A 27,765-nucleotide genomic window follows, 5' to 3' on the forward strand; every position below is an offset into this window, starting at 1 on the left:
GACGGAATCTGGTTGGCAGGGTAACCGGCCTTCAGTTAGTGCCTTCAGTGGGTGCCTTCAGTTGGTGGCAGTTGGTTGCCTTTCCTGGAGAGAGGTGGCAGGTGCTCAGCTCTGCAGGCGTGGGGGCAAGCGAAGGCCCAAGCTGCCCGAGAAGAGCAGAGGTGCCCCGCGGGGACCACGCTGACTTGTTGCCTGTGCACCAAAGCCAGCCCCAGGCAGGGCCCACGCAGGGCTTCTGCGGAGCCGTCTTGCGACTCTGACATCTATGAGTGGGCAGCCAGGAAAGGCTCAGGCGCCAGCACAGAGGAGCAGAGGCACCCGGAACAAGCTGTCCCTTAATGCCAGCCCCAAGCGGGGCCAGCTGAGGGTGCGGTGTTTGGAGCCGTCCTGCAGCTCGGAGATCCATGAGGTGGCAGTGGGAGTAGCGCCACACTCCACTGATTTGGAGCCTGCCCAGTCTGATTGAGGAGCCTTGGCTAGCAACACGTAGGCGACCCGAAGACGCCAAAAGGTAGGGAGACTACAGATACCGCCTGGCCTTAGGAGCTCCTTTGGCAGTTGCTCACCCATGTTTATAGATGCTGCCCAGTCCAATTTGGGAGCCAGCAAGGGTCCTGATTGCAACACGTTGGCAACCAGAAGATGCCCAAAGGTAAGGAGGCGGAGGATGCCCCAGAGGCATCCACAGCCTAGGGCTCCTCCCTCCTGCCCCTAGTTCACTTTCCTAGGCCCAGGCCCCAAGCAAGACTTGCTCTGACTCGACTCCCCACCCCTTCTTCTTTCGCCGTTGCATCCAGCCGTTTACTTTTCACTGCTCTGCCCAAATGCTCACTTCTGGGCCCTCTTCTTCTTTTCCTAGGCTGGCCGAAAACTGAGTTTTCAAAATACAAAATGGATGCTGAGATTTCATTACAGTAGAGGAAATGTCTGACAGCTCTTGTATTTAAACTTAAGCAGCCACATTGGGACTCCCAATTTCATATCTTGAGTTCTAGAGCAGAGCTCTCTCTCCTAAAGTAATGTCTGAGGGTTAGAGGTACTTTTCTTGATTCTAATAACAAAAAAAGGATTTATTGTAGAGACAGGGACTCACTGTGTTGCCCAGGCTGGTCTCAAACCCCTGGCCTCAAGTGATTCACCCACGTTGGCCTCCCACTTTGTTGGGATGACAGGCAAGAACCACCACACCTGGCCTTTGGAGGTGTTCCTGCTTTGTATATTTTGGCTGGTCTTCCTACACAACTGTCAGTAAGATGCTGCTGCAACAGTTCCAAAGCTTTCTGCACAAATTCAGTGGATATTATGATTTTTTTACATGGAATAGCCCCTTTGTTTATTGCAGAGAAGCTGGACAATTCACCCTTAGTAACATACGGCCTAGCAAATTTCGTTTCTTGATCAACACACCTGTTAAAAGGTGATGCTGGTGGTCTAAGTATGCAGATTCTTAATCATCCTCAAAGGAAAGGGAACCACTGCAAGGCAACCTAGGAGGGAGTTTAGGATTGTTCTGAGGCAGTGCAAGCCATTGAAATTCACACATGAGGGGGTAGAAAAGAGAATCCACATGTTCTGATCCCTCCATGTTTTGGGTATAACTTGGTCCTCCTTAATTTGCATCATTTTTGGCGTCAGAGAAAACTGGATTTCAATCTCATTTCCATCACTTTATGATGTGATGGTGAATGCATTTTTAACTTGTCTGGGCCTCGGTTTGCTCATCTATAGAAGATGTGATTGTTATAAGGCTTCCATAAGGTAAGTGTGTAAAAACCATGGCAAAATCCTTGTAATTTAAAAGGCAGGGTTGCTATGAGGCTTCTATAAGGTAAGTGTGTAAAAGACTGGACACAATGTCTACCATTTTGTAAATGTTCAACATGTGGAGGAGGATTATGTTTCTCTCTCTCTTTTCTTTTTTTTTTTTTTTTTGAGATGGCGTCTCGCTGTGTCACCCAGGCTGTCGTGCAATGGCATGATCTCAGCTCACTGCAACCTCCACCTCCTGGGTTGAAGCGATTCTCCTGCCTCAGCCTCCCAAGTAGCTGGGACTACAGGCGCCTGCCACCACGCCCAGCTAATTTTTATATTTTTAATAGAGACGGTGTTTCACCATGTTGGCCAGAATGGTCTCAATCTCCTCACCTCATCATCCGCCTGCCTCAGCCTCCAAAAGTGCTGGGATTACAGGCGTGAGCCACCGCGCCCAGCCGCTCTCATTTTTTAGACCATTAGTTTTTAGACCAAGTTTATAAAATTGGGGATACTCGTATTTCTTAGACAATCAAACCAATGATCAGAAAGAGTAAATAAATCACTATAGTCACAAAGCAGTTCACAGTACATTCACTGGGTAATTTCTAGTTGAAAGGAGCAATGAGGATCACATTGAAAATTTTCTATTATGTGGTGGTTTTCACTTACATAATCCTCTTGGTCTTTTGAAACCATAGATTCTAACTTACTCCATCAAAGTGATCATTAGAAAAATGTGATGTACTGCATGGGTAAATTTTAGAAAATTTCTTCTGGTAGTCTTGTTAATTTGATTGAACATGTGTGTTATTTTCAAAAATGTAAATGGAATATATATTGATTGGATTTGTATGTGTATATATGAAATATGACATGACATTATAGAGTAGGCTTAGCTCATGGCAATGCTTTTCTCTGAAAGCACCTGCAGAAATCACTCTTATTTCTAGTTTGTTAATGTTTCAGAGATTATGGGGGAAAGAGGGTTCTATGAATTCCAGACACTGCTGGAGGCAGATTTGGTTTCAGTAATTTTAGCATCATTCATCGTAAGGCAATGATCCCTAGGAACTTCTTCACAGTGAGAAACCTGAAATGTCCTAGCAGCCAGCAATGAATGAAGGGTGGGGCGGGGCCACTGGCAGCGAGGGGCCTTGTGAGCCATCTGCCTGCGCTCTCAAGTTCCAAGTTTGTGGGGATGCATGCAGGGGATTCTGGACCTGACTGTTTCCTCTGAACCAGGATACGGTCTGGTTGGCAGGGCAACTGGCCTTCACTTGGTGGCCTTCAGTGGGTGCCCTCATTGGTTGCCTTCTGTTAGTGCCCTTGGTTGGTACCCTCAGTTGTTTCTCTTCACTTGGTGGTCTTTAGTTGTTGGGCAGTGTTGGAAGGAGGATGAATCCATTTATGCTCTCTCCTCCCCCAGTCAGAGCTCTCAGGCTTGTTGCCTCCAGGCCCTTCTAAAATAAACCAGACAGGTTGGCAGGTTTTTCTTAGCCGACAAGTCAGCTCAGGGTATGGGGGTTATGTGGGGTGTGGGCTACTAGCTTAGTGCTGCCCCATGGCCCAGGGCTGCCCGTGCCAGCCATGCTTTTGCCAGGAAGAGGCGATAGGTGTTGAGCTCTGCAGACTTGGGGGCAAGCGAAGGCCCAAGCTGCCCAAGAAGAGCAGGGGTGCCCCATGGGGACCACACTGAACTGTTACATGTGCACCAAAGCCAGCCCCAGTCAGGGCCGGCACAAGCGTTCTGCAGAGCCAACCTGTGGCTCTGACGTCTACAAGTGTACAGACAGGGAAGGCACAGGCTGCGATATACAGTAGCAGAGGCTCCCTGAATACGCTGTCCCCGAATGCCAGCTGCAAGTGGGGCCAGCTCAGGGTGCCGTGGGTGAAGCCATCCTGAAGCTCTGAGATCCACGAGGTGGTGATGGCAGTAGCGCCGGAATCCACTGCTATGGAGCCTGCCCAGTTGAATTTTCAAGCCTGCGAGGGACCTGACAGCAGCACATTGGCCACCAGAAGACACCCAAAGGTAGGGAGGTGACAGATACTGCTTAAATTCAGGACCTCCTCTGTCTGTTGCCGGCCCAAGTTTCCCCCAAAGGCATCCAAAGCCTCAGTTTTCTCATCTATAAAAGATGTGATTGTTTTGAGATTTCCATAAGGTGAGTGTGTAAAAACCATGGCAAAATGCTTGTAATTTGAAAGAGAATATTTCTATCAGTCTTCTATATGGTAAGTGTATAAAAATCTGGATGCAATACCTACAGTTTTTTTAAATGTTCAGTATATGGAGAAGGAGGATTATTTTTTCTCATCTAATTTTCAGAGCAAGTTTATAAAATTGGTGATACTCATATTTCTTAGACAATCCAACCAATGTTCAGAAAGAATAAATAGATAACCAAGGTCACAAAGCAATTCACAATGCATTCACTGGGTAATTTCTAGTTAAAGGTAGCAATGATTTTCACATTGAAAATGTTGTATTATGTTGTGGTTTTCTCTTTCATAATTCTCTTGGTGTTTTGAAACCATAGATTCTCAGTTGCTCTATCAAAGCGATCATCACAGAAATGTGATGTACTTAGTGTGTAAATGTTAGAAAATTTCCTGTGTTACTCTTGTTAATTTGATTGAACATATGTGTTATTCTCCAAAATGTAAATCAAATATATGTGGATTGGATATATATATGCATATATGAAATATGACTTGTCATTATAGAGTAGGCCTAGCTCATGGCAATGTTTTTTTCTGAAAGTACCTGCAGAAATCTCTCTTATTTTTAGTTTGTTAATGTTTCAGAGATTATGAGGGAAAAAGGATTCAATGAATCACTGACACTGAGTGAGGCAGATTTGGTTTCAGTAATTTTAGCATCATTCATTGTAAGGTGATGATCCCTAGGCACTTCTTCTCAGTGGGAAACCTGAAAGGTCCTAGCAGCCAGCAATGAATGAAAGGTGGGGTGGGGCCCCTTCAGGGCAGGGCCTTCTTAACAATGTGCTTGTGCTCTCAAGCTCCAAGTTTGTGGGGATGCATGCAGGGATTCTGGACCTGATTGTTTCCTCTGAAACAGGATGTGATCTGGGTGGCAGGGCAACTGGCCTTCACTTGGTGGCCTTCAGTGGGCGCCCTCCTTGGTTGCCTTCAGTTAGTGCCCTCACTTGGTACCCTCAGTTGATTCTCTTCAGTTGGTGGTCCTCAGTTGGTGGTCCTCAGTTGTTGGGCAGTGGTGGAAGGAGGATGAATCCATTTGTGCTCTCTCCTCCCCCAGTCACAGCTCTCAGGCTTGTTGTATCCAGGACCTTCTAAAATAAAACAGACAGGTTGCCAGGTTTTTTTTAGCAGACAAGTCAGCTCAGGGTACAGGGGTGACGTGGGGTGAGGGATGCTAGTGCAATGCCGCCCCATGGCCCAGTGCTGCATGTGCCAGCCATGCTTTTGGAAGGAAGAGGCTATAGGTCTTCAGATCTGCAGGCTTAGGGGCAAGCAAAGGCCTATGCTGCCCGAGAAGAGCAGGGGTGCCCCATGTGGACCACACTGAACTGTCGCATGTGCACTAAAACCTGCCCCAGTCAGGGCCAGCACAAGGGTTCTCCAGAGCCAGCCTGTGGCTCAGACATCTACCAGTGTGCAGACAGCAAAGGCACAGACTGTAATATATAGGGGCAGAGGTGCCCTGAACACACTGTCCCCCAATGCCAGCCGCAAGTGGGGCTATCTCAGGTTGTGGTGGCTGAAGCCAGCCTGCACCTCTGGGATCCAAGAGGTGGAGGTGGCAGTAGCATTGGACTCCACTGCTTTGGAGCGTGCCCAATCGAATTTGGGAGCCAGCGAGGGACCTGACAGCAGCACGTTGGCTGCCAGAAGACACCGAAAGGTAGGGAGGAAACATATACTCCTGAAGTTCAGAAGATCCTCTGGGTATTCCCGGTCCAAGGTTCCCCCAGAGGCATCCAAAGCCTCAGTTTTCTCATCTATAAAAGATGTGATTGTTATGAAGCTTCCATAAGGTGTCTAAAAACCATGGCAAAATGCTTGTAACTTAAAAGAGAGGGTTCCTATGAGGCTTCTATAAGGTAAGTGTGTAAACATCTGGACACAATGCCTATATTTTTTAAGTGTTCAGTATACGGTGAAGGAGGGTTGCTTTTTCTCATCTAATCTTCAGAGTAAGTTTATAAAGTTGGTGATACTCATATTTCTTATACAATCTAACCAATGATCAGAAAGAATAAATAGATAACCAAGGTCACAAAGCAATTCACAATGCATCCACTGGGTAATTTCTGGTTAAAAGTAGCAATGATTTTCACATTGAAAATTTTGTGTTATGTTGTGGTTTTCTCTTCCATAATCCTCTTGGTGTTTTGAAACCAGAGATTCTAAGTTGCTCTATTAAAGCGATCATTAGAAAAATGTGATGTACTTAGTATTTAAATGTTAGAAAATGTCTTGTGTTACTCTTGTAAGTTTGAACAAATGTGTTATTTGGAAAAATGTAAATAGAATATATGTGGTTTGTATATATATATATGCATATATGAAATATGACTTGACATTATAGAGTAGGCTTAGCTCTTGGGAATGATTTTTTCTGAAAGCACCTGCAGAAATCTCTCTTATTTTTAGTTTGTTAATGTTTCAGAGATTATGGGGGAAAAGTGATTCTATGAATCCCAGACACTGCGTGAGGCAGATTTGGTTTCACTAATTCTAGCATCATTCATTGCAAGGTGATGATCCCTAGGAACTTCTTCACAGTGAGAAATCTGAAAGGTCCTAGCAGGCAGCAATGAATGAAAGGTGTGGTGGGGCCGCTGAAAGGGTGGGGCCTTGTGAGCCATGTACCTGTGCTCTCAAGTTCCAAGTTTGGGGGATGCATGCAGGAGATTCTGGACCTGACTGTTTCCTCTGAACCAGCATACGGTCTGGTTGGCAGGGCAACTGGCCTTCACTTGGTGGCCTTCAGTGGGTGCCCTCATTGGTTGCCTTCAGTTGGTACCTTCGGTTGGTGCCCTTCAGTTGGTACCCTCAGTTGGTGCTCTTCAGTTGGTGGTCCTCAGTTGGTGCTGTTCAGTTGTTGGGCAGTGGTAGAAGGAGGATGAATCTGTTTGTGCTTTCTGCTACCCAAGTCACAGCTCTCAGGCTTGTTGTATCTAGGCCCTTCTAAAATGAGCCAGACAGATTGGCAGGTTTTTTTTTAGCAGACATGTCAGTTCAGGGTATGGGGGTGATGCGGGGTGTCAGCTACTACCGCATTGTCACCCCATGGCTCAGGGCTGCCTGTGGCAGCCATGCCTTTGCTAGGAAGAGGTGATAGGTGGCAAGTGAAGGCCCAGCTGCCCGAGAAGTGCAGGAGCACCCCACGTGGGCCACACTAAGCTGTTGCATGTGCACCAAAGGCAGCCCCAATCAGGGCCAGTTCAAGGATTCTGCAGAGCCAGCCTGTGGCTCTCAAATCTACGAGTGTGCAGACAGCGAAGGCACAGGCTGCGATATACAAGAGAAGAGGCACCCTGAACACGCTGTCCCCCAATGCCAGCCACAAGCGGGGCTAGCTCAGGGTGCGGTGGCTGAAGCCGTCCTGCAGCTCTGGGATCCAAGAGGTGGAGGTGGCAGTACCGCTGGACTCCACTGCTTTGGAGCCTGCCCAATCGAATTTTGGAGCCAGCGAGGGACCTGACCGCAGTACACTGGCAACCAGAAGATGCCCAAAGGTAGGGAGGCAATGGATACTGCTTAAGTTCAGAAGATTTTCTGGCTGTTTCTGGTCCAAGTTTCCCCCAGAGACATCCAAAGCCTCAGTTTTCTCATCTACAAAAGATGTGATTGTTATGAAGCTTCCATAAGGTAAGTGAGTAAAAACCATGGCAAGATGCTTGTAACTTAAAAGAGAGGGTTCCTATGAGGCTTCTATAAGGTAAGTGTGTAAAAATCTGGACACAATACCAATAAATTTTTAGTGTTCATTATATGCAGAAGGAGGATTTTTTCATCTAATTTTTAGAATGAGTTTATAAGATTGATGATACTCATGTATCTTTGAAAATCAAACCAATGATCAGAAAAAATAAATAACTCACCAAAGTCACAAAGCAGTTCAAAATACACTGACCGGGTAATTTCTAGTTAAGAGTAGCAAAGATGATCACATTGAGAATTGTGTATTATGTGGTGGCTTTCTCTTACATAATCCTCTTGGTGTTATGAAACCACAGATTCTAAGTTGCTCTATCAAAGTGATCATTAAAAAAATGTGATGTACATCATGTGTAAATTTTAGAAAATTTCTTCTGTTATTCTTGTTAATTTGATTGAACATGCGTGTTATTTTCAAAAATGTAAATGGAATATATGTGGATTGGAGATATATGTGTATATATGAAATATGACTTGACATTATAGAGTAGGTTTAGCTCATGGCAATGTTTTTTTCTGAAAGCACCTGCAGAAATCACTCTTATTTCTAGTTTGTTAATGTTTCAGAGGTTATGGGGGAAAGAGGATTCTATGAATCCCAGACGACACTGCGTGAGGCAGATTTGCTTTCAGTAATTTTAGCGTCCTTCATTGTAAGGTGATGATCCCTAGGAACTTCTTCACAGTGAGAAACCTCAAAGGTCCCAGCAGCCAGCAATGAATGAAAGGTGTGGTGGGGCCCCTTCAGGGCAGGTTCTTCTGAGCCATATGCCTTTGCTCTCAAGTGCCAAGTTTATGGGGATGCATGCAGGGGATTCTGGACCTGATTGTTTCCTCTGAACCAGGATGCGGTCTGCTTGGCAGGGCAACTGGCCTTCACTTGGTGGCCTTCATGGGTGCCCTCATTGGTTGCCTTCAGTTGGTACCCTCACTTGGTGCTCTTTAGTTGGTACCTCAGTTGGTGCTCTTCAGTTGGTGGTCCTCAGTTGATGGTCTTCAGCTGTTGGGCAGTGGTGGAAGGAGGATGAATCCGTTTGTGCTCGCTCCTCCCCGAGTCACAGCTCGCAGGCTTGTTGCATCAAGGCCCTTCTAAACTAAACAGCACACATAGGCAGGTTTTTTTTAGCAGACAAGTCAGCTCATGGTACATGGGTCACACAGGGTGGGGGCTGGTATCGCAATGCCACCCCATGGCCCGGGGCTGCCTGTGCCAGCAATGCTTTTGCCAGGAAGAGGCGAAAGGTGTTTAGCTCTGCAGACTTGGGGGCAAGCGAAGACCCATGCTGCCCAAGAAGAGCAGGGGTGCCCCATGGGGATCACACTGAACTGTCGCATGTGCACCAAAGCCAGCCCCAGTCAGGGCCAGCACAAGCATTCTCCAGAACCAGCCTGTGGCTCAGACATCTACCAGTGTGCAGACAGCGAAGGCGCAGACTGCGATACACAGGAGCAGAAGCGCCCTGAACATACTGTCCCCAAATGCCAGCCGCAAGTGGGGCTATCTCAGGATGCAGTGGGTGAAGCCGTCCTGCACCTCTGGGATCCAAGAGGTGGAGGTGGCAGTAGCATTGGACTCCCCTGCTTTGGAACCTGTCCAATCAAATTTGGGAGCCATCAAGGGACCTGACAGCAGCACGTTGGCCGCCAGAAGACGCCCAAAGATAGAGAGGAAACATATACTCCTGAAGTTCAGAAGATCCTCTCGCTGTTGCTGGCCCAAGGTTCCCCCAGAGGCATCCAAAGCCTCAGTTTTCTCATCTATAAATGATGTGACTGTTATGAAACTTCCATAAGGTTAGTGTGTAAAAACCATGGCAAAATGCTTGTAACTTAAAAGAGAGGTTTCCTATGAGGCTTCTATAAGGTAAGTGTGTAAAAATCTGGACACAATGCCTATAATTTTTTAAGTGTTCAGTATATGGTGAAGGAGGATTATTTTTCCTCATCTAATCTTCAGAGCAAGTTTATAAATTGGTGATACTCATATTTCTTAGACAATCTAACCAATGATCAGAAAGAATAAATAGATAACCAAGGTCACAAAGCAATTAACAATGCATTCACTGGGTAATTTCTAGTTAAAAGTAGCAATGATATTCACATTGAAAATGTTGTATTATGTTGTGGTTTTCTCTTCCATAATCCTCTTGGTGTTTTGAAACCAGAGATTCTAAGTTGCTCTATTAAAGCGATCGTTAGAAAAATGTGATGTACTTAGTGTGTAAATGTTAGAAAATTTCTTGTGTTACTCTTGTTAGTTTGAACATATGTGTTATTTTGAAAAATGTAAATAGAATATATGTGGATTGGATATATATGTGCGCATATGAAATATGACTTGACATTATAGAGTAGGCTTAGCTCATGGGAATGATTTTTTCTGAAACCACCTGCAGAAATCTCTCTTATTTCTAGTTTGTTAATGTTTCAGAGATTATGGGGGAAAGGTGATTCTATGAATCCCAGACACTGCGTGAGGCAGATTTGGTTTCAGTAATTTTAGCATCATTCATTGTAAGGTGATGATCCCTAGGAACTTCTTCACAGTGAGAAATCTGAAAGGTCATAGCAGGCAGCAATGAATGAAACATGGGGTGGGGCCTCTGAAATGTCGGGGCCTTGTGAGCCACGTGCTTGTGCTGTCAAGTTCCAAGTTTGTGGGGATGCATGCAGGGGATTCTGGACCTGATTGTTTCCTCTGAACCAGGATGTGGTGGGTGGCAGGGCAACTGGTCTTCACTTGGTGGCCATCAGTGGATGCCCTCATTGGTTGCCTTCAGTTGGTACCCTCAGTTGGTGCCCTTCAGTTGGTGGTCCTCAGTTGTTGGGCAGTGGTGGAAGGAGGATGAATCCGTTTGTGCTTTTTGCTCCCCGAGTCACAGCTCTCAGGCTTGTTGTATCCAGGCCCTTCCAAAATAAACCAGACAGATTGGCAGGGTTTTTTTAGCAGACATGTCAGTTCAGGGTATGGGGGTGATGCGGGGTGTCAGCTACTACCACATTGTCACCCCATGGCTCAGGGCTGTCTGTGGCAGCCATGCCTTTGCTAGGAAGAGGTGATAGGGGGCAAGTGAAGGCCCAGCTGCCTGAGAAGAGCAGGAGTGCCCCACACTAAACTGTTGCATGTGCACCAAAGGCAGCCCCAATCAGGGCCAGCACAAGGGTTCTGCAGAGCCAGCTTTTGGCTCTCAAATCTATGAGTGTGCAGACAGCGAAGGCACAGGCTGCAATATACAGGAGAAGAGGCACCCTGAACACGCTGTACCCCAATGCCAGCCACAAGCAGGGCTAGCTCAGGGTGCGGTGGGTGAAGCTGTCCTGCAGCTCTGGGATCCACGAGGTAGAGGTAGCAGTAGCGCCGGACTCCACAGCTTTGGAGCCTGCCCAGTCGAATTTTGGAGCCAGCGAGGGACCTGACCACAGTACACTGGCAACCAAAAGATGCCCAAAGGTAGGGAGGCAATGGATACTGCTTAAGTTCAGAGGATCCTCTGGCCGTTGCTGGCCCAAGTTTTCCCCAGAGACATCCAAAGCCTCAGTTTTCTCATCTACAATAGATGTGATTGTTATGAAGCTTCCATAAGGTAAGTGAGTAAAAACCATGGCAAAATGATTGTAACTTAAAAGAGAGGGTTCCTATGAGGCTTCTATAATGTAAGTGTGTAAACATCTGGACATAATACCTATAATTTTTTAAGTGTTCAGTATATGAAGAAGGGGATTATTTTTTCTCATCTAATTTTCAGAGCAAGTTTATAAAATGGTTGATACTCATATTTCTTAGACAATCAAACCAATGATCAGAAAGAATAAATAGCTCACCAAAGTCATAAAGCAGTTCACAATGCATTTACTGGGTAATTTCTAGTTAAAAGGAGCAATGAGGATCACATTGAAAACTTTGTATTAGGTGGTGGTTTTCTCTTATGTAATCTCCTTGGTCTTTTGAAACCATAGATTCTAAGTTGCTCTGTCAAAGTGATCATTAGAGAAATGTGATGCACTTACTGTGTAAATTTTAGAAAATTTCTTCTTTTAGTCTTGCTAATTTGACTGAACATGTGTGTTATTTTCAAAAATGTAAATGAAATATATATATATTGGATTTATATGTGTGTACATGAAGTATTACATGTCGTTATAGAGTAGGCTTAACTCATGGCAATGTATTTTTCTGAAAGCACCTGGAGAAATCTCTCTTATTTTTAGTTTGTTAATGTTTCAGAGATTATGGGGGAAAGGGAATTCTATGAATCTCAGACACTGTGTGAGGTAGATTTGGTTTCAGTAATTTTAGCATCATTCATTTTAAGGTGATGATCCCTAGGCACTTATTCTCAGTGAGAAACCTGAAAGGTCCTAGCTGCCAGCAATGAATGAAAGGTGGGGTGGAGCCCCTTCAGGGCGGGGCCTTGTGAACAATGTGCCTGTGCTCTCAAGTTCCAAGTTTGTGGGGATGCATGCAGGGATTCTGGACCTGATTGTTTCCTCTGAACCAGGATGTGATCTGGGTGGCAGGGCAACTGGCCTTCACTTGGTGGCCTTCATTGGGTGTCCTCATTGGTTGCCTTTGGTTAGTGCCCTCAGTTGCTACCCTCAGTTGATTCTCTTCGGTTGGTGGTCCTCAGTTGGTGGTCTTCAGTTGTTGGGCGGTGGTAGAAGGAGGATGAATCCATTTGTGCTCTCTCCTCCCCCAGTCACAGCTCTCAGGCTTGTTGTATCCAGGCCCTTCTAAAATAAACCAGACAGGTTGCCAGGGTTTTTTTAGAAGACAAGTCACCTCAGGGTACAGGGGTGACATGGGGTGAGGGATGCTGGTGCAATGCCGCCCCGTGGCCCAGCACTGCATCTGCCAGCCATGCTTTTGGAAGGAACAGGCCATAGGTCTTCAGATCCGCAGACTTAGGGGCAAGCAAAGGCCCAAGCTGCCCGAGAAAAGCAGGGGTTCCCCATATGGACTGCACTGAACTGTCGCATGTGCACTAAAGCCAGCCCAGTCAGGGCCAGCACAAGGGTTCTCCAGAGCCAGCCTGTGGCTCAGACATCTACCAGTGTGCAGACAGCAAAGGCACAGACTGCGGTATATAGGAGCAGAGGTGCCCTGAACACACTGTCCCCCAATGCCAGCCGCAAGTGGGGCTATCTCAGGGTGTGGTGGCTGAAGCCATCCTGCACCTCTGGGATCCAAGAGGTGGAGGTGGTAGTAGCATTGGACTCCACTGCTTTGGAGCCTGCCCAATCAAATTTGGGAGCCAGCGAGGGACCTGACAGCAGCACGTTGGCTGCCAGAAGACACCCAAAGGTAGGGAGGAAACATATAATCCTGAAGTTCAGAATATCTACTGGCTGTTCTTGGCCCAAGGTTCCCCCAGAGGCATCCAAAGCCTCAGTTTTCTCATCTATAAATGATGTGATTGTTATGAAGCTTCCATAAGGTGTCTAAAAACCATGACAAAATGCTTGTAACTTAAAAGAGAGGGCTCCTATGAGGCTTCTATAAGGTAAGTGTGTAAACATCTGGACACAATGCCTATAATTTTTTAAGTATTCAGTATATGGTGAAGGAGGATTATTTTTTCTCATCTAATCTTCAGAGCAAGTTTATAAAGTTGGTGATACTCATATTTCTTAGACAATCTAACCAATGATCAGAAAGAATGAATAGATAACCAAGGTCACAAAGCAATTCACAATGCATCCACTGGGTAATTTCTAGTTAGAAGGAGCAATGAAGATCACATTGAAAACTTTGTACTACGTTGTGGTTTTCTCTTCCGTAATCCTCTTGGTGTTTTGAAACCACAGATTGTAAGTTGCTCTATTAAAGCGATCATTAGAAAAATGTGACATACATAGTGTGTAAATGTTAGAAAATTTCTTGTATTACTCTTGTAAGTTTGAACACGTGTTATTTTGAAAAATGTAAATAGAATATATGTGGTTTGGATATATATATATGCATATATGAAATATGACTTGACATTATAGAGTAGGCTTACCTCATGGCAATGTCTTTTTCTGAAAGCACTTGCAGAAGTCTCTCTTATTTTTAGTTTGTTAATGTTTCAGAGATTATGGGGGAAAGAGAGTTCTATGAATCCCAGACACTGCGTGAGGCAGATTTGGTTTCAGTAATTTTTTCATCATTCATTGTAAGGTGATGATCCCTAGGAACTTCTTCACAGTGAGAAATCTGAAAGGTCCTAGCAGGCAGCAATGAATAAAAGGTGGGACGGGGCCTCTGAAAGGGTGGGGCCTTGTGAGCCATGTACCTGTGCTCTCAAGTTCCAAGTTTGTGGGGATGCATGCAGGAGATTCTGAACCTGATTGTTTCCTCTGAACCAGGACGCGGTCTGGCTCGCAGGGCAACTGGCCTTCACTTGGTGGCCTTCGGTGGGTGCCCTCACTGGTTGCCTTCAGTTGGTACCCTCAGTTGGTGCCCTTCAGTTGGTACCTTCAGTTGGTACCCTCAGTTGGTACCCTCAGTTGGTGCTCTTCAGTTGGTGGTCCTCAGTTGGTGGTCCTCAGTTGTTGGGGAGTGGTGGAAGGAGGATGAATCCGTTTGTGCTCTCTCTACCTCCACTCACAGCTGTCAGGCTTGTTGTATCCAGGCCCTTCTAAAATAAACCAGACAGATTGGCAGGGTTTTTTTAGCAGACATTTCAGCTCAGGGTACGGGGGTGATGCGAGGTGTCAGCTACTAGCGCATTGTCGCCCCATGGCTCAGGGCTGCCTGTGGCAGCCATGCCTTTGCTAGGAAGAGGTAATAGGTGGCAAGTGAAGGCCCAGCTGCCCGAGAAGAGCAGGAGTGCCCCTCGTGAGCCACACTAAACTGTCGCATGTGCACCAAAGGCAGCCCCAATCAGGGCCAGCACTAGGGTTCTGCAGAGCCAGCCTGTGGCTCTCACATCTGCGAGTGTGCAGACAGCGAAGGCACAGGTTGCGATATACAGGAGAAGAGGCACCCTGAACACGCTGTACCCCAATGCCAGCCACAAGCGGGGCTAGCTCAGGGTGAGGTGGGTGAAGCCGTCCTGTAGCTCTGGGATCCAAGAGGTGGAGGTGGCAGTAGTGCTGGACTCCACTGCTTTGGAGCCTGCCCAGTCGAATTTTGGAGCCAGCGAGGGACCTGACCGCAGTACACTGGCAACCATAAGATCCCCAAAGGTAGAGAGTCAATGGATACTGCCTAAGTTCAGAAGATCCTCTGGCCATTGCTGGTCCAAGGTTCCCCCAGAGACATCCAAAGCCTCAGTTTTCTCATCTATAAAAGATGTGATTGTTATGAAGCTTCCATAAGGTAAGTGAGTAAATACCATGGCAAGATGCTTGTAACTTAAAAGAGAGGGTTCCTATGAGGCTTCTATAAGGTAAGTGTGTAAAAATCTGGACACAATACCTTTAATTTTTTAATGTTCTGTATATGGAGAAGGAGGATTTTTTTTCATCTAATTTTTAGAATGAGTTTATAAGATTGGTGATACTCATGTATCTTTGACAATCAAACCAATGATCAGAAAAGATAAATAACTCACCAAAGTCACAAAGCAGTTCAAAATGCATTCACTGGGTACTTTCTAGTTAAGAGTAGCAAAGATGATCACATTGAGAGTTGTGTATTATGTGGTGGCTTTCTCTTACATAATCCTCTTGGTGTTATGAAACCACAGATTCTAAGTTGCTCTATCAAAGTGATCATTAGAAAAATGTGATGTACATCATGTGTAAATTTTAGAAAATTTCTTCTGTTATTCTTGTTAATTTGATTGAATATATGTATTATTTTCAAAAATGTAAATGGAACATATGTGGATTGGAGATATATGTGTATACATGAAATATGACTTGACATTATAGAGTAGGCTTAGCTCATGGGAATGATTTTTTCTGAAAGCACCTGCAGAAATCACTCTTATTTCTAGTTTGTTAATGTTTCAGAGGTTATGAGAGAAAGAGGATTCTATGAATCCCAGACGACACTGCGTGAGGCAGATTTGGTTTCAGTAATTTTTGCATCATTCATTGTAAGGTGATGATCCCTAGGAACTTCTTCACAGTGAGAAATCTGAAAGGTCCTAGCAGGCAGCAATGAATGAAACAAGGGGCGGGGCCTCTGAAAGGGTGGGGCCTTGTGAGCCACGTGCTTGTGCTCTCAAGTTCTAAGTTTGTGGGGATGCATGCAGGGGATTCTGAAACTGATTGTTTCCTCTGAACCAGGATGCCGTCTGGTTGGCAGGGCAACTGGCCTTCTCTTGGTGGCCTTCAGTGGGTGCCCTCATTGGTTGCCTTCAGTTGGTACCCTCTCTTGGTGCTCTTCAGTTGGTACCCTCAGTTCTTTCTCTTCACTTGGTGGTCTTCAGTTGTTGGACAGTGGTGGAAGGAGGATGAATGCATTTGTGCTCTCTCCTCCCCAAGTGACAGCTCTCAGGCTTGTTGTATCCAGGTGCTTCTAAAATAAACCAGACAGATTGGCAGGGTTTTTTTAGCAGACATGTCAGCTCAGGGTATGGGGGTGATGCGGGGTGTTAGCTACTAGCGCATTGCCACCCCATGGCTCAGGGCTGCCTGTGGCAGCCATGCCTCTGCTAGCAAGAGGTGATAGGTGGCAAGTGAAGGCCCAGCTGCCCGAGAAGAGCAGGGGTGCCCCACGTGGACCACACTAAACTGTTGCCTGTGCACCAAAGTCAGCCCCAATCAGGGCCAGCAGAAGGGTTCTGCAGAGCCAGCCTGTGGCTCTCACATCTACGAGTGTGCAGACAGCGAAGGCACAGGCTGCGATATACAGGAGAAGAGGCACCCTGAACACGCTGTACCCCAATGCCAGCCACAAGCAGGGCTAGCTCAGGGTGCGGTGGGTAAAGCCGTCCTGCAGCTCTGGGATCCACGAGGTAGAGGTGGCAGTAGCGCCGGACTCCACAGCTTTGGTGCCTGCCCAGTCGAATTTTGTAGCCACGGAGGGACCTGACCGCAGTACACTGGCAACCAGAAGATGCCCAAAGGTAGGGAGGCAATGGATACTGCTCAAGTTCAGAAGATCCTCTGGCCATTGCTGGCCCAAGTTTCGCCCAGAGACATCCAAAGCCTCAGTTTTCTCATCTATAAAAGATGCGATTGTTATGAAGCTTCCATAAGGTAAGTGAGTAAAACCCATGGCAAGATGCTTGTAACTTAAAAGAGAGGGTTCCTATGAGGCCTCTATAAGGTAAGTGTGTAAAAATCTGGACACATTTGCTATAATTTTTTAGTGTTCAATGTATGCAGAAGGAGGATTTTTTTCATCTAATTTTTAGAATGAGTTTATAAGATTGGTGATACTCATGTATCTTTGACAATCAAACCAATGATCAGAAAAAATAAATAACTCACCAAAGTCACAAAGCAGTTCACAATGCATTCACTGGGTACTTTCTAGTTAAAAGTAGCAAAGATGATCACATTGAGAATTGTGTATTTTGTGGTGGTTTTCTCTTACATAATCTTCTTGGTGTTAGGAAACCACAGATTCTAAATTGCTCTATCAAAGTGATCATTAGAAGAATGTGATGTACTTCATCTGTAAATTTTAGAAAATTTCTTCTGTTAGTCTTGTTAATTTGATTGAACATATGTGTTATTTTCAAAAATGTAAATGGAACATATGTGGATTGGAGATATATGTGTATATATGAAATATGACTTGACATTATAGAGTAGGCTTAGCTCATGGCAATGTTATTTTCTGAAAGGACCTGCAGAAATCACTCTTATTTCTAATTTCTTAATGTTCCAGAGATTATGGGGGAAAGGGGGGTTCTATGAATCTCAGACACTGCGTGAGGTAGATTTGGTTTCAGTAAGTTTAGCATCATTCATTCTAAGGTGATGATCCCTGGGAACTTCTTCACAGTGAGAAACTTGAAAGGTCCCAGCAGTGAGCAAGGAATGAAAGGTGGGGTGGGGCTGCCAGCAGGGAGGGGCTTTGTGAGCCATATGCCTGTGCTCTCAAGTTCCAAGTTTGTGGGGATGCATGCAGGGCATTCTGGACCTAATTGTTTCCCCTGAACCAGGATGTGGTATGGTTGGCATGGTAACTGGCCTTTACTTGGTGGCCTTCAGTGGGTGCCCTCATTGGTTGCCTTCAGTTAGTGCCCTCAGTTGGTACCCTCAGTTGGTGCTCTTCCATTGGTGGTCCTCAGTTGGTGGTCTTCAGTTGTTGGGCAGTGTTGGAAGGAGGATGAATCCATTTGTGCTCTCTCTGCCCCAGTCACAGCTCTCAGGCTTGTTGCCTCCAGGCCCTTCTAAAATAAACCATACAGGTTGGCAGGGATTTTTTAGCAGACAAGTCAGCTCATGGTACAGGGGTGACACAGGGTGAGGGCTGTTAGCCCAGTGCCACCCCATGGCCCAGGGCTGCCTGTGCCAGCAATGCTTTTGGCAGGAAGAGGCGAGAGGTGTTCAGCTCTGCAGACTTGGGTGCAAGTGAAGGCCCAGCTGCCCAAGAACAACAGGGGTGCCCCATGGGGACCACACTGAACTGTCACATATGCACCAAAGCCAGCCCCAATCAGGGCCAACACAAGTGTTCTGCAGAGCCAGCCTGTGGCTCTGATGTCTACCAGTGTACAGACAGCAAAGACGCAGGACGTGATAGACAGGAGCAGAGGCGCTTGGAACACGCTGTCCCCCAGTGCCAGCCACAAGCAGGGCTAGCTCAGGGTGCAGTGGGTGAAGCTGTCCTGCAGCTCTGAGATCCACGAGGTGGAGGTGGCTGTAGCACAGGACTCCACTGCTTTGGAGCCTGCCCAATTGAATTTGGGAGCCAGCGAGTGTCCTGACAACAGCACATTGGACACCCGAAGACGCCAAAAGGTAGGGAGGCGACAGATACTGCTTAAGTTCAGGATCTCCTCTGGCCGCTGATGGCCTAAGGTTCCCCTAGAGGCATCCAAGGCCTCAGTTTTCTCATCTATAAAAGATGTGATTGTTATGCGGCTTCCATGAGGTAAGTGTGCGAAAACCATGGCAAAATGTTTGCAATGTAAAAGAAAGGGTTTCTATGAGGCTTCTATATGGTAAGTGTGTAAAAATCTGGACACAATACCTGTAATTTAGGTCCCTGTAATCTCTGCCTTCTGGGTTCAAGCGATTCTCCTGCCTTAGCCTCCCGAGTAGCTGGGATTAGAGGCTTGTGCCATCAGGCCTGACTAATTTTATCATTTTTAAGACAGATGAGGCTTCACCATGTTGGTCAAGCTGATCTCGAAGTCCTGACCTCAGGTAATCCACTCACCTTGGCTTCCCTAAGTACTGGGATTACAGGCATGAGCCACCATCCCCGGCCCAAAATTCCATTTATTGATCAACAACCCTTTTTCTAAGGAGATGCTTGTGGTCTAAATATGCAGATTCCCAATCATTTCCAAGAAGAAAGGGATGACTGCAAGGCAACCTGGGAGGGAGTTTTGGATTGTTCTGAGGCTGTGAACGCCATTGAAATTCACACATAATAGGACAGAGAAAGGGAATCCACATGTTTTGATCCCCCCATGTACTGGGTATAACTTGGTCTTCATTAAGTTGCACCACCTTTGGCATCAGAGAGAACTGGATTTGAATCCAAGTTCCAACACTCATTAGGACATGATGGTGAATGTGTTTATAATTCCTCAGAGCCTCACTTTGCTTATGTATAAAAGAGGAGATTCTTGTGGGGCTTCCTTAAGGTAAATGAGTAAAAATGTGTGTGGGCCAAATGCCTGTAATTTAAAAGATAGGGTTGTTATGAGGCTTCGATAAGGTAAGTGTGTAAAAATCTGGACACAATGCCTATAATTTTGCTAGTGTTCAATATATAGAGAAGGATTATTTTTCTCTCATTTAATTTTTAGAGCAAGTTTATAAAATGGTGTTACTCACATATTTTTGAGATAATCAAACCAAGGATCACAAAGATTAAATGAGTCACCATAGTCACAAAGCAGTTCACAATACATTTAGTGGGTAATTGCCAGTTAAAAGTAGCAATGATGATCACATTTAAAATCTTGTATTTGTGGTGCTTTTCTCTTACGTAAGCGTCTTTGTTTGTTGAAGCCATAGATTCTCAGTTGCTGTATCAAAGTGATCACTAGAAAAATGTGATATACTTAGTGTATAAATTTTAGAAAATGTCCTCTATTACTCATTAATTTGATTGAATACATGTGTCATTTTCAAAAATGTAAATGAAATATATGTGGATTGAATATATATGCGTATGTATATATATGAAATATGATTTGACATTATAGTGTAGGCTTAGCTCATGGCAATGTGATTTTCTGAAAGCAGCTGCAGAAATCTGTCATTTTTCTAGTTTGTAAAAATCTCAGAGGTTATGGGGGAAAGGGAGTTTTATCAGTTTCAGACACTGTGTGAGGCAGATTTCGTTTCAGTAATTTTAGCATCATTCATTGTAAGGTGATGATCCCTAGGAACTTCATTACAGTGAGCAACATGAAAGCTCCCAGCAGCCAGCAATGAATGAAAGGTGGGGCAGCTCTGCTGGCAGGGCGGGGCTTTGTGAGCCATGTGCCCGTGCTCTCAAGTTCCAAGTTTGTGGGGATGCATGCAGGGACTCTGGACCTGATTGTTTCCTCTGAACTAGGATGTGGTCTGGTTGCTAGGATGTGGTCTGGTTGCGGGACAACTGGCCTTCACTTGGTGGCCTTCAGTGGGTGTCCTCATTGGTTGCCTTCAGTTAGTGCCCTCAGTTCATACCCTCAGTTGGTGCTCTTCAATTGGTGGTCCTCAGTTGGTGGTCTTCAATTGTTGGGCAGTGTTGGAAGGAGGATGAATCCGTTTGTGCTCTCTTCTCCCCAAGTCACAGCTCTCAGGCTTTTGCATCCAGGCTCTTCTAAAAGAAACTCGGCAGGTTGGCAGTTTTTTTTTAGCAGACAAGTCTGCTCAGAGTACGGGGGTGATATGGGGTGCATGCTGCTAGTGCAGTGCCGCCCCATGGCCCTGGACTGCTCATGCCAGCAATGCTTTTGCCAGCAAGAGGCAATAGGTGTTGAGCTCTGCACACTTGGGGCAAGCAAAGGCCCAAGCTGCCCGAGAAGAGCGGGAGTGCCCCATGTGGACCACACTGAACTGTCGCATGTGCACCAAAGCCAGCCCCAATCAGGGCAGGCACAAGCATTCTGCAGAGCCAGCCTGTGGCTCTGACATCTACCAGTGTGCAGACAGCAAAGATGCAGCCCGCAATATACAGGAGCAGAGGTGCCCGGAACACGCTGTCCCATAATGCCAACGACAAATGGGGCCAGCTAAGGGTGCGGTGGGAGAAGCCGTCCTGCAGCTCTGAGATCCACAAAGTGGAGGTAGCAGTAGCACCAACTCCACTGCTTTGGAGGCTGCCCAGTCGAATTTGGGAGCCAGCGAGGGTCCTGACAGCAGCACATTGGACACCAGAAGACACCCAAAGGTAGGGAGGTGGCATATACTGCTTAAGTTCAGGAGCTCCTCTGGCCGTTGCTGACCCAAGATTCCCCCAGAGGCATCCACAGCCTGGGGCTCCTTCCTCCTGCCTGGAGTTTGCTTTCCTATGCCCAGGCCCCAAGCAGGAGGACTGGCCCTGCCTCGAGTCTTCACCCCTTCTTCTTTCCCTGCTGTTTCCAGCCAGTCTCTTACTTTCCTCCTACCTACCCCAATGCCCAGTTCTGTTTCCTCCTCTTCCTCCCCCAGGCTGGCTGAAAACTAAGTTGCAAAATACAAAATGCATACTACAGATTTCATTGCTGTAGATGAAATGTCTGACAGCTTTTCTATTTAAACTCTGGTTGTTCTCTTCATTTCTTTAAACATTAGAATAATTAAGCCCAATAATAGATGTTCCTTTGTAACTTGAAAGTACGACACTCAATTTTCACAATTAAAAAAAATTTAATTTTTCTTTTCATAAATTTTTGGCACAGGTAGTATTTAGTTATTGAGTAATTCCTTTAGTGGAGATTTGTGAGATTTTGGTGCACCCATCACCCAAGCAGTACACACAGAATCCAATTTGTAGTCTCTTATCTTTCTCCCCCTTCCCATGGTTTTCCCCTGAGTATCATTCTTTTTTTTGAGACTGAGTCTCATTCTGTCACCCAGGCTGGAATGTTGTGTTGCAATGTCAGCTCGCTGCAACCCTTGCTTCCTGAGTTCATGTGATCCTCCTGCTTCAGCCTCCTGAGTAGCTGGGATTAGAGGCGCGGGTCACGACACCCGACTAAATTTTTTGTATTTTTAGTAGTGACTGGCTTTCACCAAATTGGCCAGTCTGTTCTCGAACTCCTGATCTCAAGAGATCTGCCTGTCTTGGCCTCCCCTCAGGCAGGGATTACAGGAATCAGCCACCGGAACCCAGCCAAACTTTCCCCTTTTTTGTTATTTTTTTTTTCTAATTTCCTGAAGTTGTCATGTAGATTAATGGGTTTCTTTGAGTTGTCATGTAGATTAGTGGGTTTCTCAAACTACTAGAAAACTAGTTGAAGAAATAAACAGGCAGTTTGTGAATATTAGAACAGCGGTGCTGAGCATGGCTAAAGCATCTCTGCATTCACAGGGAGAGGAGCAGAAGACCTTCTGGTGTGGGCTGGACAGCAATTCACTTGCAGGAGAAACAGCCCGGGTGTGGAGAGGTGGCCATCCTTGACGGGATCCTTTCTAAGGAGCCGAGAAATCAAAGCAGAGCTTCCTCTATCTGATTCTCTAACAACTGCAAACCTTCCATGAGTCAAGCTTTTTGTCAAAAGGACAAATTAAAAGGCAAGAAAATAAAATCATATTACCAGGACTTTGGGGGAAAACAAAACAAAACCACATCTAACTCCAGATTATTTCAGGGACCCACACATTTTGCCCAAATCTCTGTCTATTGTTTCTGTGTCCAGTGTACTCTTTGTTGTTGTTGTTGTTGTTTATCTGTTTTTTGTTGTTTGTTGTTGTTGTTTTTGTTGAGACTAAATCTCATCCTGTCGCCAGGCTGGAGAGCAGTGGCATGATCTCGGCTTACTGCAACCACCACCTCCCGGGTTCAAGCGATATTCCTGCCTCAGCCTCCCAAGTAGCTGGGACTACAGGCATGTGCCACCACGCCCAGCTAATTTTTGTATTTTTAGTAAAGACAGGGTTTCACCATGTTGGCCAGGATGGTCTCAATCTCTTGACGTCATAATCTGCCCACCTTGGCCTCCCAAAGTGCAGGGATTACAGGCGTGAGCCACGGCGCCCAGCCCAATATACACTTTTTTTTTTTTTTTTTTTGAGACGGAGTCTCGCTCTGTCGCCCAGGCTGGAGTGCAGTGGCGCAATCTCGGCTCACTATAAGCTCTGCCTCCCGGGTTCACGCCTTTCTCCTGCCTCAGCCTCTCCGAGTAGCTGGGACTACGGGCGCCCGCCACCACGCCCGGCTAATTTTTTGTGTTTTTAGTAGAGACAGGGTTTCGCCATGGTCTCGATCTCCTGACCTCGTGATTAGCCCACCTCGGCCTCCCAAAGTGCTGGGATTACAAGCATGAGCCACCGCGCCCAGCCACAATATACTCTTTGTTGAGGGCAATGTTCAAAAGTTGTTCCTATACTCAGCACGGTATGAAACTAGATAAATACATTTTAGAGAAATCAACAATAGAATTTTTTTGAAAGAAAATTGGTTTTCAAGGTTTATTCTTCAATTATCAAAAGGTTTTCAAAAGTAAAACATACTATTCCTCTCCACAATCCCAGTTAATCCAGACCCTCCTTGGTGGGCTTTATCAAATACCATACTCACCTTCCTGAATCTTTTGCTGAATCTCATATAAAGTTTTGTCACAGAACCTCAGATTTTTCATACAGTTTTGTGTACCATGTCATGCCTGTGAATTGCTCTCTTTGCTTTGTTTTTATTGTTTTTTTTTTGTAAGAAGTAGCCAGGAAGTATCTTTCTTTGCTTTATAGATGTAAACTGCTTTGTATTTTCAGATTAACTTTCAAGAATGTTGAAAATTCTTTGCTCACTCATCTTTTCTCACTTCCTCCCTCTCAGGACCTATAAATGGCACCACCCAGCCCAATGCACAGATGCCCCAGGCTGCACATTCTGCCAGTACTGTTCTCGAAGAGGCCCAGGCACATGCTGAAACATGGAAGGTAAAATCAGCAAGCAGCTGACATACATTCCATCCAGCCGTCCCCCAAAGCCCATGTTCTCAACCATTTGCATTGTTCCAATAACTGCTCTTTTAAAAAGAGAAAACAGGCTGGGTACGGTGGCTCACGCCTGTAATCCCAGCACTTTGGGAGGCAGGAGAATTGCTTGAGCTCCGGAGTTCCAGACCTGCCTGGGCAACAGAACAAGGGCTCATCTCTACTAGAAACCAAAAAATTAGCTAGGCATGGTGGCATGCACCTGTGGTCCTAGCTACTTGGATGGCTGAGGTGTTTGAATTGCTTGAGCCCAGAATTTCAAGGCTGCAGTGAGCTGTGATCACACCACTGCACTCCAGACTACGTGATAGATAAATATGTTGTCACAAAAAAAGAAAAAGATAAAAATGGGTTGCATTTTCTATTTTCCCCATTAATGTCCTACATACATCCCCAGGGTGATGGAGGAGAAAATACATTGTAAAATAATAGCCAATAGGTATGACATCCTCCATAACATTTTTTCAACCACAAAGGTCAATGAGGATTCACTTAAATCTATCTTAAAATCATAGCTAATAATCATGATTTAGTTACTAATCTAGTTCAAAACCTCTCAGTTGACTGTATAAATTCTGTTAAATATTTCTCATATGTGATTCAAAACAACCTTAAATAACTGTGACAATAGCATATCACCCAGCTAGGACAGGCAGGATGCTTCACTTTAGCAATTTTTCACTTCTTTCACCCCTTCATGTTGTCCATCAGTTAGTCATGAAAACAACTAAATCTTGGTATTTATTGAACTTCATATAATTTTGACAACCACTGCAGGCCTGTAAAAGTTGTATTTCTTTAATGTTCTCGTTATCTTCTCAAGCCTGCACTTCTCATGCAATGCACTTTCAGCTGTTATTATTTTCATTATTTCTATAATGCCAGTCGAAGGAAAGCATTTAAAAATGCTGAAAGAAATAAAAGAATCCCAGAATAGAAATCACTGAACTATATGTGAACATCAATACCCAAGCTGCCTGTTCAGAAATTTTTTAAAAAGGAAAAAGTACATTGCCAGTTAATTAGCTTATCATGCTAAGTAAATAAACTAAATAAAATAGAAACTAAATCAGAAAGCACTTTGTTAGAAAAAAAACTTCCAAATTTGATCTTCAGTGGTAACAGGCTATTAAGCAGAGGAAGAAATAAACTGGAACCCTGATGAAATGTAAATTGGAATGATAATTATCACTAAAACAGAGAGATTCAATCCAGCTGCCTTGGGACGTTTCGTTATATAAATACAAATTATTATTATCTATGCCAGTATTGGCAGAGGAAGGGCTATGCCTCTAATAGACTTTAGCCAAATTTGGCGTTCTGGTTTCTACCAATAGCACGCTGGTGATTTTTCTTTTCAGAACTCATATATGTATCTCATTTGATCTCATCACCATCTGAGACACAGGTCATAATAGGGACTACAGGGCTCATTTTATACCCGATGAACCAGCCAACTTTCATGCAGTTGAGAAAAGGTAAACTGTCCAGATGAGGTGGCTCACACCTGTAATTCCAGCATTTTGGGAGGCCAAGGTGGGCAGATCACTTGAGCCCAGGAGTTGTAGACCAGCCTGGGCAACATGGCAAAAAACCATCTCTACAAAAAATACAAAAATTAGCTGGGCATGGTGGCACATGCTTGTCATCCCAGCCACTTGGGAGGCTGAGGCATGAGGATCGCTGAGCCCTAGAGGCAGAGGTTGCAGTGAGTCGAGCTTGTGCCAACTGCACTCCAGCCTGGGTGACACAGCGAGATCCTGTCGCAAAAAAAAAAAAAAAAAAAAAAAAAAAAAAAACAAACCAGGTGCAGTGGCTCATGCCTGTAATCCCAGCACTTTGGGAGGCAGAGGCAGGGCAGATTATGAGGTCAGGAGTTCAAGACCAGCCTGACCAACATGGTGAAATCCCACTTCCACTAAAAATACAAAACGTAGCTGGACGTGGTAGCCAGCGCCTGTAGTCCCAGCTACTCGGGAGGCTGAGGCAGGAGAATCACTTAAACCCAGGAGGCAGAGGTTGCAGTGAGCCAAGATGGCACCACTGCACTCCAGCCTGGGCGACAGAGCAAAACTCTCTCTCAATAATGATAATAGTAATAATAATAATAATAAAGGCCAATTAGAATCATTTCCCTATTCCAGAGCAATGATGAGCTCATGAACAGCCAGGGGTCTTCAGTGACTGAGGGACGGGGGCCCCCCAGGGGGCAGACAGAGACCTCACATATCTATGGCATGGTCCTGTCCACTGGGGCTGTTTTGTCAAGAATAAAGAATGCTGCTCAGGAGACTGAGGCGGGAGGATCGCTTGAGCTCAGGAGGTCGAGGTTGTGGTGAGCCCAGATCACGCCATGCACTCAGCCTGGGTGATAGAGTGAGACCCTGTCCCCATTAATTAATAACAATAAATTAAAATTTCAAAAATTTTAAAATAATAAATGCTGCTGTCGCTTGGTTGCAGGAAAAGAAGCTAGCCCTCGGGAACCACCAGGAGCCAGGAGCACCCCGGGCCCCGCACAGCCCCAAGTCCAGCCTGCCCCGCCCCCTCCGGTGCAGAGGTCCTGGGACACCAGTGGCAGCCCCGCCACACCCCCCAAGGCCAAGGGCACAGGCAGCGGGGACTTGCCCGCCCCGCCCGACTACTTCCTGCCGCCACAGCCACCAATGCCGCCCCTGAAGTACCCAGAGCTCCCGCCGCCGCCCCCGGACTTCATGGAGACACCCCTGGACTTTGTGCTCCCTCCCCTCGCTGACGCCAAGAGGCCTCCTATGCCCCACACCCCCAACAGGCACGAAGCATCAATGTTCACAAGCAGCAAACGAATAAAAGTTAAACGTTCTTCCTACTGCATTTCTATAAGGATTATTGGGTCAGTCGATCTTGAGGTCAACACTATAATTAAAACTAGCTTTCACTATCCCATGCCTTCTTAAGTCTTGGTGACCTTAGATTTTCATCTCTACCTCTGCAACCTTCATAATTTTCAGGCAAATAGAGGAAAACGAGAAAACATGACAATCTCTTTCTCTGAGATTCCCGTTGCTTGATTGCCTGGAGCCCTGGACACAGGCTGTTTAGGTTTTGCCCTTTTTTTTTTTTTTTTTTTTTTTTTTTTTTTTTTTTTTTGAGAGGGAGTCTTGCTCTGTTGCCCAAGCTGGAGTGCAGTGGCGCGATCTCAGCTCACTGCAAGCTCCGCCTCCCGGGTTCACGCCATTCTCCTGCCTCAGCCTCCCGAGTAGCTGGGACTACAGGAGCCCACCACAGCGCCCGGCTAATTTTTTGTATTTTTAGTAGAGACGGGGTTTCACCGTGTTAGCTAGGATGTGGTCTCGATCTCCTGACCTCGTGATCCGCCCGCCTCGGCCTCCCACAGTGCTGGGATTACAGGCATGAGCCACTGCGCCCGGCCTGGTTTTGCTTTTTTAATGCTTGAATAACAGTAATTTAAAAAATAGTTATTCAGATAGTTTTTGAATTCTCTATTATTACAATACTGTTAAGTATCCTGTAAAAAAGAATGTAGAGGCAGGTAAAAGCAATCTTACTGATGTATATTTCAATCTGGAAGGTTTTCCCTCAGGGATACATTTAATGCCCAATTTATCCTAGGCTCTTGTTACCTATATCTCTTCTCTTTCAAATTGGCTTCTGATAGGCTAAAAGTCTATTTTCTTAAAATTAAGGAAGGTAGTTAATGGTATGTTTTACTATTTGGAGAAGAGTAAGCTGTAGATCATGCTGTCTCAACCCATGGGCTTCCGTGGCCCAGGACAACTTTGAATGCTGCCCAACAAATATTAAAACATTATAAGCTCTTTGCAGGGCGCGGTGACTCATACCTGTAATCCCAGCACTATTGGGAGGCCAAGGCTGGTGGATCACTTGAGG

At 45.6% G+C, this 27,765-nt stretch overlaps 1 protein-coding gene across 1 annotated transcript; it reads left to right on the forward strand.

Annotated features, from left to right (window-relative positions):
- On the forward strand, window positions 1-26,810 carry LOC129480092 (amyloid beta A4 precursor protein-binding family B member 1-interacting protein-like). Its single transcript, XM_063637103.1, has 4 exons — window positions 1-511; window positions 22,250-22,452; window positions 23,714-23,817; window positions 26,338-26,810. Exons 3-4 carry the CDS (start codon window positions 23,811-23,813, stop codon window positions 26,808-26,810), a joined length of 480 nt encoding a protein of 159 aa, XP_063493173.1. The 5' UTR covers window positions 1-511; window positions 22,250-22,452; window positions 23,714-23,810.
- Window positions 26,811-27,765: the final 955 nt, after the last annotated feature.

This window comes from Symphalangus syndactylus, chromosome 4 (assembly GCF_028878055.3).
Source record: "Symphalangus syndactylus isolate Jambi chromosome 4, NHGRI_mSymSyn1-v2.1_pri, whole genome shotgun sequence".
Taxonomy (NCBI): Eukaryota; Metazoa; Chordata; class Mammalia; order Primates; family Hylobatidae; genus Symphalangus; species Symphalangus syndactylus.